This window comes from Scyliorhinus canicula, chromosome 11, assembly GCF_902713615.1.
Source record: "Scyliorhinus canicula chromosome 11, sScyCan1.1, whole genome shotgun sequence".
In the NCBI taxonomy this organism is placed as follows: domain Eukaryota; kingdom Metazoa; phylum Chordata; class Chondrichthyes; order Carcharhiniformes; family Scyliorhinidae; genus Scyliorhinus; species Scyliorhinus canicula.
Genome location: NC_052156.1, coordinates 9,515,632 through 9,531,914, shown reverse-complemented (window position 1 = coordinate 9,531,914; position 16,283 = coordinate 9,515,632). Strand labels below are relative to the sequence as shown.

Genomic DNA, 16,283 nt, shown 5'->3' with positions numbered 1-16,283 from the left:
TCATGTGAGATGCGAAGGTTGGGGTGAGGGTGGGTGGGGGGGTTTGGTTTTCATGGTGGTCCTGGGTGGGGTTGTGACCGGGGAACAGTGATATTCTCCCGAAATGTTCCCAGTATTAAAAATACCTGTGCGGGTTTGTCAGTGTTTATAGTCACGTCAAATGTGCAGCACAGAACTGGGTCAACTGGTCCATGCCAATCTTTATGCTTCACGTGAACCTCCTCTCACTCTACTGCATCTCACCCTATTATAATAATCTTTATTGTCACAAGTAGGTTGACATTTACACTGCAATGAAGTTACTATGAAAATCCCCTAGTCACCACATTCCGGCACCTGTTCAGATACACAAAGGGAGAATTCAGAATGTCCAAATTACCTAACAGCACGTCTTTCGGGACTGTGGGAGGAAACTGGAGCACCCGGAGGAAACCCACGCAGATACTGGGAGAACGTACAGACTCCGCACTGACAGTGATCCAAGCCGGGAATCGAACCTGGGACCCTGGAGCTGTGAAGCAACAGTGCTACCCACTGTCCTACCATGCTACCGCGTATTACAATAACCTTCTTCTTTCTCTCCTGGCCACATCAGCTAGGTTTGTATTCCTTGAAATATAAAAGGTGAAGGTGTGATTTGAGGTTTTTAGGATTTTGAATGGAATTGATAGGTTAATGAAACAAAATTCTCTGATGGGTTATCTAGGACAAGGGGACATAATCTTACAAATCAGATTCAGATCATTCAGGGGCGAAGTTAGGAAATACTTCTTAACTCCAAAGGCGGTCGACGTATGGAACACTCTCCCACAAAAAACGTCGATGCTAGCCCAATTAATAATGATAAATCTGAGATTGATTGATTTGACAAGGATATAAAGCCAAAGTAGGTGGATGGAATTGAGATACAGATCAGCAAAGATCTCATTGAATAGTGGAATAGGTTTGAGGGACTGAATAGACTTTCAGTTCCGATGATTTAAACTTTACTACAGTAATGTTTCACTATTCTTGCAGACAAGATGTTCAAAAGTGACAAAAATCACTTAAGTAACCATTGATTAACAACAAACACAGGGCTGACTGCACAGCAGAAGATTACAGTTTAGTAGATAATTGAAAACTCCAGCAGTTCCATTATTTCCATAATTGGACGTTTTAGTGTCCCTTGGACTGCAGATTAATCGATGAACTTAGATGTGTCCCATCTTATGATGAAAGTTGTACTTTATGCACAATTTTAAGTGGTGTAAATATTCGCTGATCGAGTTATTGGCAGAATAACTAGAGACAGAATGTTGTGAGCTTGAACCCTACTCTAGGAACTTCACACAATATAGTCTTGCCGCTTCAGCACAGTACTGAGGGAGAGCTGCATGGTCAGGTTTGACCTTAGTTTGAATAAGGTGCTAAATCGAGTCACTCCCATTTGCCTGCTCGGTTGGATGTAAAGGACACTATTTGATGTAGAGCAAGGCATTTCAGTGCCTGGGCAACATTTATTCCTTAACCAACACCACCACAGAAGTTATTTGAAATTAGTCTAATTTGCTGTTGAAATTAAGCCATAGGGATGTAATTATTTTTACCCCTCTCACTGTCTGACCATTGCAGCATCTCAGTTACTTTAATGATGGCAGGACTTGTGTTTCCACCACCAAATCCCATGTTTTGAAGGCTCTGTGGAGAATGTCTGAAATGTTTCCCCACGTTGACCTTCTGCTGTGTTGTCCAGCAGTTGCAGTTTAACTTGAAGCCATGTACCAGGTGTACCTTTTCTATGCCATTTATGGCTGGTTTAGCTCAGTGGACTAGACAGCTAGTTTGCGATGCAGAACTAGGCCAGCAGCGCGGGTTCAATTCCCGTACCAGCTGAGAATTCTGAATTCTCCCTCCGTGTACCCAAACAGGCGTCAGAATGTGGCGATAGAGACTTTTCATAGTAACTTCATTGCCGTGTTAATGTAAGCCTACTTGTGAAAATAATAAAGATTATTTATTTATTTATTATCTTGGAAAATCGTGATTAACTAGCCTGTTAGAGGTTTTTAAGGAATTAACAAAAAAGGGGTAGATAAAGGAGAACTACTAGATGCAGGATACTTGGATTTCCATAAGGTATTTGATAAGCTTCCACATCAACGACAAGAGCTCATGGTGTAGGAGGCAACATATTAGCATGGTTAGAAGATTGGTTAGCTAAGAGGAGGCTGAGAATAGGGAAAATAGGTCTTTTCAGGTTGACAAGCTGTGACAAGTGGAGTGCTGCAGAGATCAGTGCTGGGACCTCCATTATTTACAATCTATATCAATTATTTGGATGAAGGGAGCAAATGTAATGGTAGCTAAATTTACCGATAACCCCAAGATGGCTAGAGAAGCAAGTTATCAAGCGGAGGCAGAGAGGGTCTACAAAGGCATATAGAGAAGTTAAGTGAGTGGGCAAAATTAGGCAAATGAATATAGCGTGGAAAAAAATGTGAATGTGCCCACTTTGGCAGGTAAAATAGAAAAGTAGTGTATTATAGAATTTATAGTGCAGAAAGATTTCTGCAATCTCTATTAAAATAGAGATTTCAGAAATCAGTGGTACAGAGGGATCTGGTGATTCTGGTAGATACATGACAAAATGTTGGTATACAGGTACAGATTAGGAAGGCAAATGGAATGTTGGTTTTTATTGCAAGTTGAACTTAGGGATGCTTTATTGCAGCTGTGCAGGGCCTGGTGAGGTCACATCTGGAGCACAGTGTACAATTTTGGTCGGCTTATTTGAAAAAGAATATAATTGCATTGGAAGCAGTTCAGAGAAGGTTCGCTCGACTCATTCCTGGGAGAAGGACTTGTCTAATGAGGAAAGATTGAGCAGCTTGGGCCTGTACCTATTGGAGTTGAAGAATGAGAGGTGATCTTATTGAAACATACAAGATCATGAGGGGATTTGATAGGGTGGATACCTGGAGAATGTTTCCACTTGTGGGGGAGACGAGAACTAGGGGACACGGTGTAAAAATAAGACAGAGATGAGGGGAACTCTTTTCTCAGAAGGTCATTAGTCTGTGGATTCTCTTCCCCAGAGATTGGAATTGTTTATTGTCACGTATACCGAGGTACAGAGAAAAGTATTTTTCTGCGAGCAGCTCAACAGATCATTAAGTACATGAAAGGAAAAGGAAATAAAAGAAAATACATAATAGGGCAACACAAGCTACACAATGTAACAACATAAGCACTGGCTTCGGATGAAGCATATGGGGTGTAGTGTTAATGAGGTCAGTCCATAAGAGGGTCGATTAGGAGTTTGGTAACAGTGGGGAAGCAACTGTTTTTGATTCTGTGCGTGTTCTGTATCTTCTGCCCGATGGAAGAAGTTGGAAGAGTGAGTAAGCCGGGTGGGAGGGGTCTTTGATTATGTTGCCCGCTTTCCCCAGGCAGCGGGAGGTGTAGATGGAGTCAATGGATGGTGGATGCTGGGTCATTGAATTTATTTGAGGCTAAGTCAGATAGTTTTTTGATAGACAAGGGAGTCGATGGTTAGGAATGATGGGGGAACGCAGGCAGGAAATTGGAGTTGAGTACACAGCCATGATCTTATTGAATGACGAAGCAGGCTTAAAGGGGTGAATGACCTACTCCTGAGTTCGATGTTCCTTATAAAATATATCAGTCTCATAGTTCCTCTCTGTGCTGCCTCCAGAGTCTTTACTTTTTCCCTGCATCTGAAGACCAAAACCTGGCATTATGACTAAGATCGTGATTGGCCCAGCTGTTTTATCACCAACTGGTATAGCAAAGTATTTACAGCACAGACACAGGCCACCCAGCCCAGTACTCTACAGATTTAACTGCGTGCTCCATTTGATTTATTGACTGCTGTCCCTCCTGATTATGGTGACTGGATATATTAACCACAAGTGTACAAGACCCTGTTGCACGTACACTTGTATGGTGGAGAAAATATGCTAAGTGCACGATCTCTTACCTCTTTTAATTTGTTTTTGATGTATTACTGTCTTGAAGCCAATAGATGGTGCTGCTTCACCATAAGTAGATATGTTTCCTGAATAGTCTTATTGTTGTCTGCTCTGTTCATGGGAAAAAGTAACCTGGAGTTTTTTGATTTGTTCTATAGGGAGAACATTTGGGCTCCATCGAGGCTACAGAGGCATTCTTTGCCATGACCAAACTCTTCCAATCAAATGACGTAAGTTAATAATATCTAGCATGGCAAAGCTTGTACCTGTTTTGTAACTATCGTGTCGGCACCAATGCGTTCCAGTAAACAATAATCGCTCTTAAGCTAAATGCTTCAACGTAACGCATTTTGTGTGCCATCCTCTCAACTCATCGCCTCAAGTTGATCCTCCCACCAATGAACCAAGTTGCAGCCACCAGTATGTGACCCTAATGTTGTCCAGTTCATAGTTCATGACAGGGCATAGTGCAAGGGGAAGGCAAAGTCTAGCATTCCCTTGCGCTGTTTCTCAATCGAAGTGAACATGGTATAAAAGTTCCAAATACTCATGTTTACACTTCACCAAGATCACAGTGACAATACCTGCAGTTCACAAATTGAGCTTCAGCTTCTGATAAGGCCCTGTGATTAAATCCAAAAATCAATATAATGGATTGTTTGGGCAGTGTCGTCCTCGTGTTTAATATGATTACATACCATGAGAAGCATTTGTGCGATTGTAGTGATGCCACAGAAAATTTGCCTTTTGTTTTCTTCTTGTAAAGCAGATCAGAGGGTGAGGATCAAACATAGTGGTGCTCCAGCCAAGCTGTGTGTTTCGGGTTAGAGAGTTTCATCACAAAGATCCTTTTTTAAATTAAAAAAATTCTGAAGCGTTATAATTTTTTTAAAAAATAATTTTTATTGGAATTTTTTACAGAAAATATGACAACAAACAATGAAATGCAACAAAATAACCCCATAATAACTGTAACGCCCCCCAAGACCTCAATGCATGTATCACATCCCCCCACCCCCCCAAACCCAGTGAACAACAAGAGAACTTAAAAATAAATTAAAATTATATAAACAAACATAGTCATCGTCCTTTTCCCCCCCCCTTTTTCTCCCCCCCCCTCTTTCCCCCTCTTTCCCCCCCCCCCCCTCCCCCCCCCCGGGTTGCTGCTGCTGCTGTCCCAGTACCCTATCGTTGAGCCAGAAAGTCGAGGAAAGGTTGCCACCGCCTAAAGAACCCTTGTACCGATCCTCTCAGGGCGAATTTGACCTTCTCTAGCTTAATGAAACCCGCCATGTCATTGATCCAGGTCTCCACGCTTGGGGGCCTCGCATCCTTCCACTGTAGCAAGATCCTCCGCCGGGCTACTAGGGACGCAAAGGCCAGCACACCGGCCTCTTTCGCCTTCTGCACTCCTGGCTCCACCCCAACCCCAAAAATCGCGTGTCCCCAGCCTGGCTTGACCCTGGATCCTACCAGCGTCGCCACCGTCCACGCCACCCCCTTCCAGAACTCCTCCAGTGCCGGGCATGCCCAGAACATATGGGCATGGTTCGCTGGACTCCCCGAACACCTGACACACCTGTCTTCGCCCCCAAAGAACCTACTCATCCTAGACCCGGACATGTGGACCCGGTGCAGCACCTTGAATTGGATGAGGCTAAGCCGCGCACATGAGGAGGAAGAGTTAACCCTCTCCAGGGCATCAGCCCATGTCCTGTCTTCGATCTGTTCCCCCAGTTCCCCCTCCCACTTAGCTATCAGCTCCTCTACTGACGCCTCCTCCACCTCCTGCATTACCTTGTAGATATCAGATATCTTCCCCTCTCCGACCCAGACCCCCGAAAGCACCCTGTCGCTCACCCCCCTCGCGGGAAGCGAAGGGAATCCCTCCACCTGCCGCCTAGCAAACGCCTTTACCTGCAGATACCTGAACATGTTCCCCGGGGGGAGCCCAAATTTCTCCTCCAACTCCCCCAGGCTCGCAAACCTCCCATCAATGAACAGGTCCCTCAGCTGTCTGATGCCCGCTCTGTGCCAACCCTGGAACCCCCCATCAATGTTCCCCGGGACGAACCGATGGTTCCCCCTTAACGGAGCCTCCATCGAGCCCCCCACTTCTCCCCTATGTCGCCTCCACTGCCCCCAAATCTTGAGGGTAGCCGCCACCACCGGACTCGTGGTATACCTCGTAGGAGGGAGCGGCCACGGCGCCGTTACCAGGGCCCCCAGGCTTGTATCGCCACAGGACGCCCTCTCCATCCGTTTCCATGCTGCCCCCTCCCCCTCCATAACCCACTTGCGCACCATCGACACATTGGCCGCCCAATAATACCCCGAGAGATTGGGTAACGCCAGCCCCCCACCATCTCTACCCCGCTCCAAGAAGACCCTCTTCACCCTCGGGGTCCCATGCGCCCAAACAAAGCTCATGATGCTGCTAGTCACCCTTCTAAAAAAGGCCCTAGGGATAAAGATGGGCAAACACTGAAAGAGGAGCAAGAACCTCGGGAGAACCGTCATTTTGACGGACTGCACTCTACCCGCCAACGATAGCGGCACCATGTCCCACCTTTTAAATTCCTCCTCCATCTGCTCCATCAGCCTGGTAAAATTAAGCTTATGGAGAGTCCCCCAACCCCTGGCCACCTGCACCCCCAGGTATCTGAAACTCTTCACTGCCCTCTTAAATGGGAGCCTCCCAATTCCCTCCTGATCACCCGGGTGTACTACAAATACCTCACTCTTGCCTAAATTTAACTTACAGCCCGAGAAGCCCCCAAACTCCGCCAACAGCTCCATCACCCCCGGTATTCCCCCTTCTGGGTCCGCCACAAACAACAGCAGGTCGTCCGCATACAGCGATACCCGATGTTCCTCCCCACCCCGCACCAGACCCCACCACCTCCCTGACTCCCTCAACGCCATAGCCAGAGGTTCAATCGCCAATGCAAAGAGCAAGGGGGACAGGGGGCACCCCTGCCTGGTCCCACGGTAGAGCCTAAAGTACTCCGATCTCCTTCCATTGGTAACTACACTTGCCATCGGAGCCGCGTAGAACAACCTCACCCATTTGATGAACCCCTCCCCGAATCCGAACCACTCCAGCACCTCCCACAGGTACCCCCACTCAACTCTATCAAACGCTTTCTCTGCATCCAGCGCCACCACTATCTCCGCCTCCCCCTCCACCGCCGGCATCATAATAACATTTAGCAATCTCCGCACATTCGTGTTGAGCTGCCGTCCCTTGACAAATCCTGTCTGATCCTCGTGTATCACCCCTGGCACACAGTCCTCTATCCTGGTGGCCAGGATCTTCGCCAGCAACTTAGCGTCAACATTGATGAGCGAGATAGGCCTGTATGATCCATACTGCAAGGGGTCCTTATCCCGCTTCAGGATCAGAGAGATCAGCGCCCTCGACATCGTCGGGGGAAAAGCCCCCCCCCCCCCCCCCCCCCCCCCCCCCCCTCCTATGCTTCATTGAAGGCTCGCACCATCAGGGGACCCACCAGATCCGCATACTTTTTATAAAATTCCACCGGGAACCCATCCGGCCCCGGTGCTTTACCTGACTGCATTTGACCAATCCCCCTGACTAGCTGCTCCAACTCTATCGGCGCCCCCATCCCCTCTACCAGCTCCTCTTGAAGCTTTGGGAAACATAGCCTGTTCATGAAGCTCTCCATCCTCCCCCCCACTCCCCTTCTGAGGCTCCGACCGGTACAGTTCCTCGTAGAAGTCCCGAAAGACCCCATTTACCTCTGCCCCCTTCTGCACTACATTCCCACCCTTATCCGTCACTCCACCAATTTCCCTAGCCGCATCTCGCCTACGGAGCTGATGCGCCAACATCCTGCTCGCCTTCTCCCCATACTCCTATACCGCGCCCTGCGGCCTCCTCCACTGTGTCTCCGCCTTTCTGGTGGTCAACAAGTCGAACTTGGCCTGCAAATTACGCCGTTCCCCCAGCAACCCCTCCTCCGGTGCCTCCGCGTACCTCCTATCCACATCCAGGAGCTCCCCCACCAGTCTCTCCCTGTCCCTCCTCTCCCTCCTTTCCCTATGGGCCCGGATGGAGATCAGCTCCCCCCGGATCACTGCTTTCAGAGCCTCCCAGACCTGCCCCTTGTCATTGGTATCAAGATACCCCTCAATACTTCCCCGGACCCTCCTACACACCTCCTCATCAGCCAGCATCCCCACATCCAGGCGCCATAGCGGGCACTGGTCCCGCGCCTCCCCCATCTCCAGATCAACCCAGTGCAGAGCATGGTCTGAAATTGCTATGGCCGAATACTCGGCATCCTGCACCTTCGGGATCAATCCACTGCTCAGGATGAAAAAATCTATTTGGGAATAAACCCTTTGGACATGAGAGAAAAAGGAATACTCCCGCGCCCTCGGCCTCCCAAACCTCCAGGGATCCACCCCTCCCATCTGGTCCATAAACCCCCTCAGCACTTTGGCCGCCGCCGGTCTCCTACCCGTCCTTGAACTGGACCGGTCCAGTGGAGGATCGAGCACTGTGTTAAAGTCTCCCCCCATGATCAGGCCCCCTGCCTCCAGGTCCGGAATGCGGCCCAACAAGCGCCTCATGAAGCCAGCATCATCCCAATTCGGGGCATATACATTAACCAGCACCACCTTCTCTCCCTGCAGCCTACCCTTCACCATAATATATCTGCCCTCCTTGTCCGACACCACCTCAGTCGCCTCGAACGCCACCCTCTTCCCTACCAGAATCGCCACCCCCCGGTTATTCGCATCCAATCCTGAGTGAAAAACCTGCCCCACCCACCCCTTCCTCAGACGAACTTGGTCCGCCACCTTCAAGTGGGTCTCCTGGAGCATAGTCACGTCCGCCTTCAGCCCCTTCAGATGAGAAAATACCCTAGTTCTCTTAACCGGCCCATTCAGCCCCCTTACGTTCCAGGTGATCAGCCGGATCAGAGGGCAACCCGCCCCCCTCCCCCGCCGGCTAGCCATAGCTCATCGACTGCTCGCCCCAGGCCAGTGCGCCCCGCCCGACCCGTTCCCCATGGCGATAACTCCTCTCCTCTACCCCCCCCGGCCCACACCAGCTCCTTCCTGGCCATTCCAGCAGCAACCTGGTATCCCCCCCAGGCTAGGACCCCTCCTAGCTGCGACGCACCCTCCATGGTACTTCCGTGAGTCAGCTGACTTCTGCTGACCCCGGCAGCTCCCGCCAAAACCCGTCCCCTCCCGGCATGGGGTCATATCCCTCTTGCCACACCTTGGCACCGCTTCAGCATGGGAAAAAAAAAACAGTACAGGCCACGCCTCCACCGCCAGCTCCCCCCCCTTGCACCGCAGCGCGGGAAACCAGAGGAAAGCCCGCGCTTTCATACTGCCACACCCCACCCTTCTGACGCAGCTCCCCAAAATCCAGTTTCACCCAACCCCCAGCCCCGTACAGAAGAAAAAAAAAAAAAAACACAAACCCCCAACTTTCCCCACATAACCCAAAACTATACCCAACAGACAGACCCACCCGGAAACAGGGCAAAAAAAACCAGCTTAGAAAACACATGTCAAAATTACAAAACAGCAACAGCAAAAAACAGCAACGACATAGTGTGCCCCCAGACCCTAGTTCGAGTCCAGCTTCTCCGCCTGTACAAAGGCCCACACCTCCTCCGGGGACTCGAAGTAGTGGTGCCGGTCCTTGTATGTCACCCACAGACGTGCAGGCTGCAGCATTCCAAATTTGACCTGCCTGGCATGTAGCACCGCCTTCGTCCGGTTGAACCCGGCCCGCCGCTTAGCCACCTCCGCACTCCAGTCCTGGTAGATTCGCACTACCGAATTCTCCCACTTGCTGCTCCTCTCTTTCTTGGCCCAGAGCAGCACACACTCCCGGTCGCTGAATCGATGGAACTGCACCAGCACCGCCCGCGGGGGTTCATTTGTCTTGGGCCTCCTGGCCAGCACTCTGTGGGCTCCTTCAAGCTCCAGGGGCAAATGGAAGGACCCCGCTCCTATCAACGAGCTCAACATCGTGGTCACATAAGACGGAAGATCCGACCCCTCCAGCCCCTCCGCCAGGCCCAGGATCCCCAAATTCTTTTGCCTCGTGCGAACATCCAGCTCCTCCAAGCGGTCTTGCCACTTTTTGTGAAGTGCCTCGTGCAACTCCACTTTCCCCACGAGGACCACGGCCTCCTCCTCCCACTCAGCGGCCTGCTGCTGCAACTCCCGAATGGACACCGCCTGGGTCTCAAGCAGCCTGTTGGTAGTCGCATTCAGGGAGTCCAGTAACTCAGCCTTCAGCTCCGCAAAACAGCGCAGAAGAGCAGCTTGCTGCTCCTGCGCCCACTTCCACCAGTCCTCGGGTGTTCCGCCGGCTGCCATTTTGTCCTCCTTCCCCCGTTTTTCTTGGGAAGCTGCTGCAGCCTTTTCCTTTGCCCCACTCCGGGTGAGCACCATAAATTGCGGGGAATGCTCCTCCAAACACCTTCCCCCACTGGGATTTGTCGAAACAGCGCCGTTTGGGGCCCTAAAATAGGCCCGAAAGTCCTTAAGTAGCGGGAGCTGCCGAACGTGCGGCTTAGCTCCGCATAGCCGCAAACGGAAGTCTGAAGCGTTATAATTAAAAGAAGCTGTTTAATTCCATGTCACGGTTACGATTATTTCATTTTTTGTGTATTCAGTAACTTTTCCTTTTTCAGTTTTTGGGATGTGAGCATCACTGGCTAGGCTAACGTTTATTGGCCATGCCTAATTACCCTTGAGAAAGTGAGCTGCCACCTTGAATCACTGCAGTCCTTGTGGTTTGTGTGCACCTAAAGTGCAATAGAGATGTCTTTGGCAGGGTGGAAGGGAAGGAAAGGCAACTCTCGGATCAGCTATTGATTAGTCAATTTCCTTCCTTTCTCTCACACCTTCAATAATTTGAGACGAGACATGTGGTAAGTGGAACACACTTTGGAGGAAAAGGTAGCATCAGAGATTCACTGAATTGTTACGGCGCAGGAGCAAGGCCGTTGGATCTGTTCTTTGCAAAACTATCCACTGGGGTTTTTCCACACCTCGGGTGGAATTCTCCGACCCCCCGCAGGGTCGGAGAATTGTCCGGGGCCGGCGTAAATCCCGCCCCCGCCGTGGCCGGAATTCTCTGCCACCCGGGAATCGGCGGGGGCGGGAATCACGCTGCGCCGGTCGGCGGGCTCCCCTCGGCGATTCTCCGGCCCGCAATGGGCTGAAGTCCTGCCGCTGTCAGGCCTCTCCCGCCAACGTGGTTTAAACCACCTCTGGTGCTGGCGAGAGCAGGCGGCGCGAGCGGGCCCCGGGGTCCTGGGGGGGGGGGGGGGCGCGGGTCGACCTGACCCCAGGGGGGTGTCCCACGGTCGCCTGGCCCGCGATCGGGGCCCACCGATCGGCGGGCCGGCCTGTGCCGTGGGGGCACTCTTTTTCTCCCGCCGCCACCACGGCCTCCACCATGGCAGAGGCGGAAGAGAGGCCCTCCACCTCGCATGTGCCGGGGTGACGCCAGCGGCCGCTGATGCTCCGGCGCATGCACGGACTCACGCCGGCCGGCAAAGGCCTTTCGACCAGCCGTGGCGCCGGTCGGCGGGGCGCCAAAGGCCGTTCGCGCCGGTCGGCGGAGAGGGAGCCACTCCGGCGCGGGCCTAGCCCCTAAAGGTGCGGAGAATTCCGCACATTTGGGGAGGCCCGACGCCGGAGTGGTTCTCGTCACTCCGGTACGCCGGGACCCCCTGCCCCACCGGGTAGGGGAGAATCCCAGCCCTCATGTCTGGCTCTGTTGTAGCTATTGGAAGAACCTGATCGCTATGAAGTGTCAGCAGCACTGAGGTCTACACAACAATGTGGAAAATTGCACAGTTATGTCCTATCTACAAAAAGCAGGGCAAATCCAACCCAGCCAGTTACTGCCCCATCAGTCTACTCTTGATCATCATGAACTGATAGTAGCTGTTGCCAACAATGCAATCAAGTGGCACTTACTCAGTAATAATCTGCTCATTGATGTTTGGTTTGGGTTCTGCCAGGGCCACTTGGCTCCTGGCCTCATTACAGACTTGGGCCAAACATGGACAAAGAAGCTGAACTCAAGAAGTGAGGTGAAGAATGAATGCCCTTAACATCATGGTAACATTTGACCAGGTATGTCATGAAGGATCCCTAGCAAAATTGGAGTCAATGTGAATCAAGGCAAACTCTCCGCTGGTTGGAGTCATACGCAGCACAAAGGAAGATGGTTGTGGTGGTTGGAGATCAATCATCTCAGTCCCTGGGAATTGCAGAAGAGGTTCCTCAAGAGGTTCCTCAGTGTTGTGTCCGAGGCTCAGACAGCAAAGGCTGGTGAAGAGCCACACAGTAATTTAGAGGAACCCTGCTGAAGATCTTGCTGCAGCCACCATCATAAGCACTCCGCCTCTTCAGGGTTTAGTTCAGATCTGAGTGTAAAGAGAGGCTGGAAGCTGTTCTACTCAAGATTGTTGGTGTGGTAATGTGGTATCCAGGACTGTGTTTCAGCCAACAGCCTTGACTCATTGTTGAACTTATAGGGGATCTTGCTATGTGCAAATTAATTACTGCTGTTTTGGCCCATCTTGTCACTGCACTGTAAAGTAATTCATTGTACATCAATTCCTTCCAGATAGGGTGCTAAATAAACGAAAATGAAAATTTTCCTTGATCATATTTTCCAAATGAGTTCAATGAAAACAAAGGAACAGGCGAATGATTTCCATGCACAAATTGTCAAATAATTACTGTTGAAAATTGTTGACTCAATGTCAATTACCCATTTTTCCTCCTCATCTCGATCAGCCCACTCTACGCAGGATGTGCTACCTGACGATCAAAGAGATGGCTACCGTTGCTGAGGATGTAATCATCGTTACCAGCAGGTTAGTGTTATTAGCAGGCAGTAAAACACTTCAACTTCAATCTTTTACCCGTCCTCCCAGCTTTCCCTTTTACCCAGTCCTTCCCCAAAATAAACTGCATCTACATTACCTCTCGTACTCGAAGAGTGGGAGTGTCCAGTCTGTAGAGACTGTCAGCATTACTCTTGGTTTGGCACTCTTGGGTGAGTGATGTGGACATGGGATCGCTCCCTTGTCAGCTTTGCCATATTATTGTCCCGTTCCCCATCACCCTCCTCTCCTCGCTGACCAGCAAAGCATTGTTTGAATACTGGAATCTGAAACAAGAAAAGAAAATACCGGATAATCTCGGCAGGTCTGGCAGCATCTGTGGAGAGAGAACGGAACTCACGCTTCGAGTCTGGATGTCTCTTTGCCAAAGTTTTGTTTGGATACTTGGCCAAAGAGCCAGATAAAAGGCTCCTGCTGCTGTGCCATATTAGAGCACCATTTTATATTGCAGCCTGTAAAAGCTATTGAAGCAACAGCTTTAACAAGTAGAATCTCACTCAATAAAGTACAAGCATAGGAGGAATACCAAGTCTGTCGCCTGTGCAATAAAGATTTTATGCGTAGGGTAATTTTGTTCCAATGTCTTGTAATTTCTGTTCCATTGTGGCTTAGAGAAATAAATCAAAGCAGAAGTGCTATAATACCAACTGCAGACAAGACGATCTTCACAGGCAAAAGCTGTTAAAAACATTCATTCTCCATCACAGAACATACTCTTTCCACAATAACAATCCTCTTTACGCCTTTTTTGTTTCGTATAAAGATGGTTCTTGAACACCCTTCAGTTGGAGACTGCCTTTGATAGGGACTGTAAGAAGGCGCTTTGGCCATCTGGTCAAATAGAATCCGATTGGAGGAAAGGAAATCTGAAAATTAGGGAGTTGCGTAATTTTGAGGCCTCTGGGAAACAGTGAGCCAGAGTAGGTGGTGTGATGGGCCCACTCCCACCTCTGTATCAGGGGTTTGTTGCCCATTAAGCACATAATGTTGATTAACTCGCCGGTGCAGTACGAAGAGACTGTGCTGTAGGAGATGACGTCTTTCGGATGAGGAGTTAACAGAGGCCTTGTCTGCTCCCTCAGGTGGGCATAAAAGATCTTACGGCTCTATTTCCTAAGAGCAGGGGAGTTTCCCTCATGGCAAATACTTATCCCTGAAGCAACATTGCTGCTCGTGGTAGATTTCTATGCTCAAATTGGCTGTGACGATGCAGCATTACAATAATTGCAACATTGACTTGATAATGCTGTGGGATGTCCTGAGATCCTGGGAAGGGCAAAACAAATGAAAGTTTCTTTTTTTTCCCCTTGCTTTCAAGATGGTGCAAAAATAAATCTCAGAATGGAGGTAAATGTGGCATGGCAGTTTAATTGGCCATATATTATCTTGAAATGTGCTTGTTATAGATGAAATAAAAGGATTAATTTGCATCATTAGCCAAGTTTTTTGCTTCCAATTTTTAGTTTTATTTCTCTTTCCCCTTCAGCTTGACAAAAGATATGACGGGGAAAGAAGACAATTATCGTGGACCTGCTGTGAGAGCACTGTGTAAAATTACTGATGTGAGTACCGGAGTCAAAAGGGGGACTAGCAAATCATTGAAGTGCATGGGTATAATTTATAAGGGGGAAAGATTTTTTTAAATGAAATCAGAACGCACCCACCCTGTTGTTAGCACACACTGTCCCTGTGTTGAATCTCTTGCTTCTGCTGGCAGTGAGGGCCCCAAATGCCAACCCAGTTTCTCGGTACTGATCGGGTGCGGTGGCGTTCGAGCCAATTTGTTGGGGCAAAGTAAAAGAGAGCTTTGCCCTGCATCCAACCTGCACCGTACTTGGTTAGGGAATAGCAAGCTTAATTCCAAAGTGGAAGCACTGTACACCATGTACTGACGTCACTCACCAAAATTGTTCCATTTAAAAATACTATTATTTCTATTTGTGAGACTGTGTTTTATTTCAGAGAATTTATCCTGCGTTCACAAGGATCTGTTAATTATTTTGATGATACCATTGTACAATTTTGGCCTCTTGCTTACCCTCGCTTCACTGCTCCACCATTGGCAAGTATGCCTTTGGATGCCGCCGCTCTGGAATTCCCGCCCTAAAGCTCTCTGCCTCTCTCGATGCCTTCCTGACATCCTCACACAGTGGGGAAATTCTGCAGTCAGAGTTACAAGGGCCCCGACTCTTGTTTTCACCTGCTTGGATGGTTTGTGATGCCTCTTTCCTGCTTCAGGATGTAATCAGCTAACTGCAAGAAGGCTAAGGATCCTCGTGGCTTCTATGGCTCAGTACAGTATTAGATGGTGCTTTCAACCTCTTAGCCATCAGGCCAGTTGTTCATGGTATAGCGTTTGTCATAACAAACCCGACTATCTGAGTGTAACATCCATCAGGGTACAGAATCAGAATTATACAGTGCAGAAGTATATGTCAATATATGTGGATTCTCCTCTTTAAGCAGGCTTGGAAGCATTAATTCAAGACAGTAGTGTTTAGAGCTTTAACGATCGACCCATTTGGGGGGAAAAAGGAAGTCGCTCCAGTAAATTTATGAGTAGCCCAAACTATGTATTCTATTAAAGTTAGTGAAATTTGGGGAGCCATTACTGAAGAATTGCTGTAGCCAGTCCCACAATGGATGAGTGTAGTTGCAATGACTGAAATGGCCATTATGTCGAGTCCCACTAAACTTCTTATTGCAACTGTGCCCCACAGTAAAATTCTTCCGGCCACTCCTGCCCTTCTCTGTCCCATTGTTGACTGGTGTTAGCATGATCCAATATTTCTGTGCAGATCGATGGTCAGAGTGAGTTTGGGAAAATCCAAAAGACTTTTATAATTTTCCTGATGGCCAAGTGGATCAACTAGATCTAGTTATGGCCGTTACACTTGATCCTTTTTCTTAGCAACCACAGAAACAGCCCCCTTCTGAGTCTCCAATTTTGTTCGCTCACCCTTTGGTAACTGTTCCTTCAGTTGCCACGGCTCAAAGCTCTTGAATTTCCTCCTTAAATCTTTCTGTTCTCGACCTATGTTTCTTCCTTCAAGGCTTTTCTTAAAACCTATCTTTTTAGTCATGTCTTTGGTCACCTGTCCACCTGTCTCCCAATGTGGGATTTAAAAAAATCATGGGATATGAATGCAAGGCTAGCATTTGTTGCTGATCCCTAATCTCCCTTTAAAAATTTGGTGAGTCACCACCTTGAACCATTGCAGTCCCATCTGGTGTAGGTACACCTACGATGATTTAATGAAGGATTTACGTTAAGCGTAAGTTGTGGCTGTATCAGTTGACCCAGACTCTCTACAGGTTATTTTGTTGTTCAAAAAAGTGTTTTTCAGTTTTGCTCACGGCTTCCGAATTTTAAAACGGCATC

General features: G+C 49.0%; 1 protein-coding gene across 1 annotated transcript in view; it reads left to right on the top strand.

Annotated features, from left to right (window-relative positions):
* The window catches only part of LOC119973751 (coatomer subunit gamma-1), a 79,118-nt gene that overhangs the window by 17,836 nt on the left and 44,999 nt on the right, over positions 1–16,283 (top strand). The window contains exons 4-6 of the mRNA XM_038812173.1: positions 4,133–4,204; positions 12,792–12,871; positions 14,388–14,463. Coding sequence (XP_038668101.1) covers positions 4,133–4,204; positions 12,792–12,871; positions 14,388–14,463 — 228 coding nt within the window. The remainder of the gene's footprint in view (positions 1–4,132; positions 4,205–12,791; positions 12,872–14,387; positions 14,464–16,283) is intronic.